This window comes from Ammodytes marinus, assembly GCF_949987685.1.
Source record: "Ammodytes marinus genome assembly, chromosome: 12".
Taxonomy (NCBI): domain Eukaryota; kingdom Metazoa; phylum Chordata; class Actinopteri; order Uranoscopiformes; family Ammodytidae; genus Ammodytes; species Ammodytes marinus.
This window is the reverse complement of record NC_137216.1, coordinates 27,946,839-27,949,338: the sequence shown is the minus strand read 5'-3', so window position 1 is coordinate 27,949,338 and position 2,500 is coordinate 27,946,839. Positions and strand designations below refer to the sequence as shown.

General features: G+C 37.6%; 1 protein-coding gene across 1 annotated transcript in view; it reads left to right on the top strand.

Annotated features, from left to right (window-relative positions):
- tnfaip6 (tumor necrosis factor, alpha-induced protein 6) overlaps positions 1 to 2,500 on the top strand; it is a 12,237-nt gene that overhangs the window by 8,376 nt on the left and 1,361 nt on the right. Inside the window, exons 4-6 of the mRNA XM_080038690.1 lie at positions 852 to 1,080; positions 1,479 to 1,519; positions 2,089 to 2,500. The exon at positions 2,089 to 2,500 is cut by the window's right edge and continues 1,361 nt beyond it. Coding sequence (XP_079894816.1) covers positions 852 to 1,080; positions 1,479 to 1,519; positions 2,089 to 2,210 — 392 coding nt within the window. The 3' untranslated portion in view covers positions 2,211 to 2,500. The remainder of the gene's footprint in view (positions 1 to 851; positions 1,081 to 1,478; positions 1,520 to 2,088) is intronic.

Genomic DNA, 2,500 nt, shown 5'->3' with positions numbered 1-2,500 from the left:
TAAGGGAAAAATAAATAATTAAAAAAAAACATTTCAGCTATTATGCACTAAATTAAATGTACTTATGGATATTATAATTACTTTCTACAAAATCTGCTAGGAAATAAAACCCAAAATTCTACACACTGCAGGTTTAAAAAAAAAAAAAAAAAGCTCTTCTGCCCCCTAGTGGCCTAACATTTAATCACAGGTTAATTTTGTCAAACAGCATCACATTTATTTTTCCTCCAGGACATCCATTGGGAGAAGCTTTTTGATGCCATTGTCTCAACATGTGTGATTAATTTTCTTCACCGAACAAAAGTTTTATGTCTTTCTGTTTTTTATGAATTTATTCTGAGATCACACGCAAAGAAACAGACCCACACAAACAAACCATATTTGTTTCACATGAGCAGATGCACAATCCCACCCGCTGGTATAAGCAATAAAATGTGGTGGGGTCATTTTTGCCTGAGAACAGTGACAACAAAGCTACCGACATCACATGTCCTCAGTTGACTCAGAGCTGCCTTTTCCTGTAGTGAGCATGTCATTTTATTGATATATATTGTAGTTATAAAATGGTTGTAATGTCAGTGTGATGGTTGTTGGGGTACGTTTCTTTAATGTGTGCTAGGATACACTAGACTCCCTGTGAACCAGCCAAGAAGTATGGTGGTTAGGTTATGAAAAATATATATATTTTCAGTCTAATCATTAATTTTTTCATCCTTCTTTCGTGTCACTTTTTGTAATCACTACATCCTTGTATCGTTACAGCCAAGGAGTGTGGTGGCGTGGTTATTATAAAATACTATATTTGCAGTCTAATAATTCATTTTAATCACTCCATCCATGTGTCCTTACAGCCAAGGAGTGTGGTGGCGTGCTGACGGATCAACAGAAGACCATTCAGACTCCGGGTTTCCCAGAGGAGTATCAGGACGAGCAGATCTGCTACTGGCACATCCGCGTGCGTCTGGGCCAGAGGATCCACCTGCACTTCCTGGAGTTTGACGTGGAGGACGACACGGCCTGTCTGGCTGATTACCTGGAGGTCTACGACAGCTACGATGATGTGTCCGGCTTTGCTGGCAGGTGAGGCTCATTGAGGGGGAGAGGGGTTTTCTATTTGCAGACCCATGGGGGGAGTGGAGATAACAGAAATACGTCACCTTCACTTGAATAAGGAAGTAACTTTTCCCTGTCCTCTTTTGCATAACCCTAACCCTAACCACTCAGCTGTGATGCCTGAACCTAATCGCCCAAAACAATATAAATAACCCAAACCTATAGTATTGTCTTGTTATTGTTTGACATTGTTTCCAACTTCATTTCTTATTCAAGTGAAGGTGACGTACTGTATTTCCGTTCTACGGTGGAACTTTTGGATTCATTTTGTGTTGATGAACTAAATAATAATTCATACTAATTGTTTCTGTGTTGAATTGAATGAGAATGAGACATGACACCAGTTTGTTAATGTTTGTTTACAGATTCTGTGGCGATTATTTACCTGACGATATGATCAGCACAGGTGAGATTTTCCTCATGATTTCATCAATCTATCTATCTATCTATCTATCTATCTATCTATCTATCTATCTATCTATCTATCTATCTATCTATCTATCTATCTATCTATCTATCTATCTATCTATCTATCTATCTATCTATCTATCTATCTATCTATCTATCTATCTATCTATCTATCCATCCATCCATCCATCCATCCATCCATCCATCCATCCATCCATCCATCCATCCATCCATCCATCCATCCATCCATCCATCCATCCATCCATCCATCCATCCATCCATCCATCCATCCATCCATCCATCCATCCATCCATCCATCCATCCATCCATCCATCCATCCATCCATCCATCCATCCATCCATCCATCCATCCATCCATCCATCCATCCATCCATCCATCCATCCATCCATCCATCCATCTATCTATCTATCTATCTATCTATCTATCTATCTATCTATCTATCTATCTATCTATCTATCTATCTATCTATCTATCTATCTATCTATCTATCTATCTATCTATCTATCCATCCATCCATCCATCTAACAGTGTTGCTTTGTTTCCTAGGAAACGTGATGACACTAAAGTTCCTGTCCGATGCTTCAGTGGTTGCCGGGGGTTTCCAGTTACAATACACAGCCTTTAACGCATCTCTAAGCAACGGTTACAATGGTTACAACAATCACTGACATAGTCCTGTTTCTGTAGCCTATTTATGATGCTATCGGCTACCTCATCTAATGTTATTAATATTACATAAATGTTTTTTAGCTGATTAAATCGTTCATTTTTTATAATTGAATTGTGTTGCCGTTTCTGACATTGTTCTAGAAAAAAATAAACAATCCCATCTTTATATTCCCCTTTCCTAAAGCTTATTTATTGGAAACATGAATATACTATATATATATAGTATATAGTATATATATATATAAACTGTATGTATGAACTGTATGTTTGAATTGTGTGTTTCTGTGTT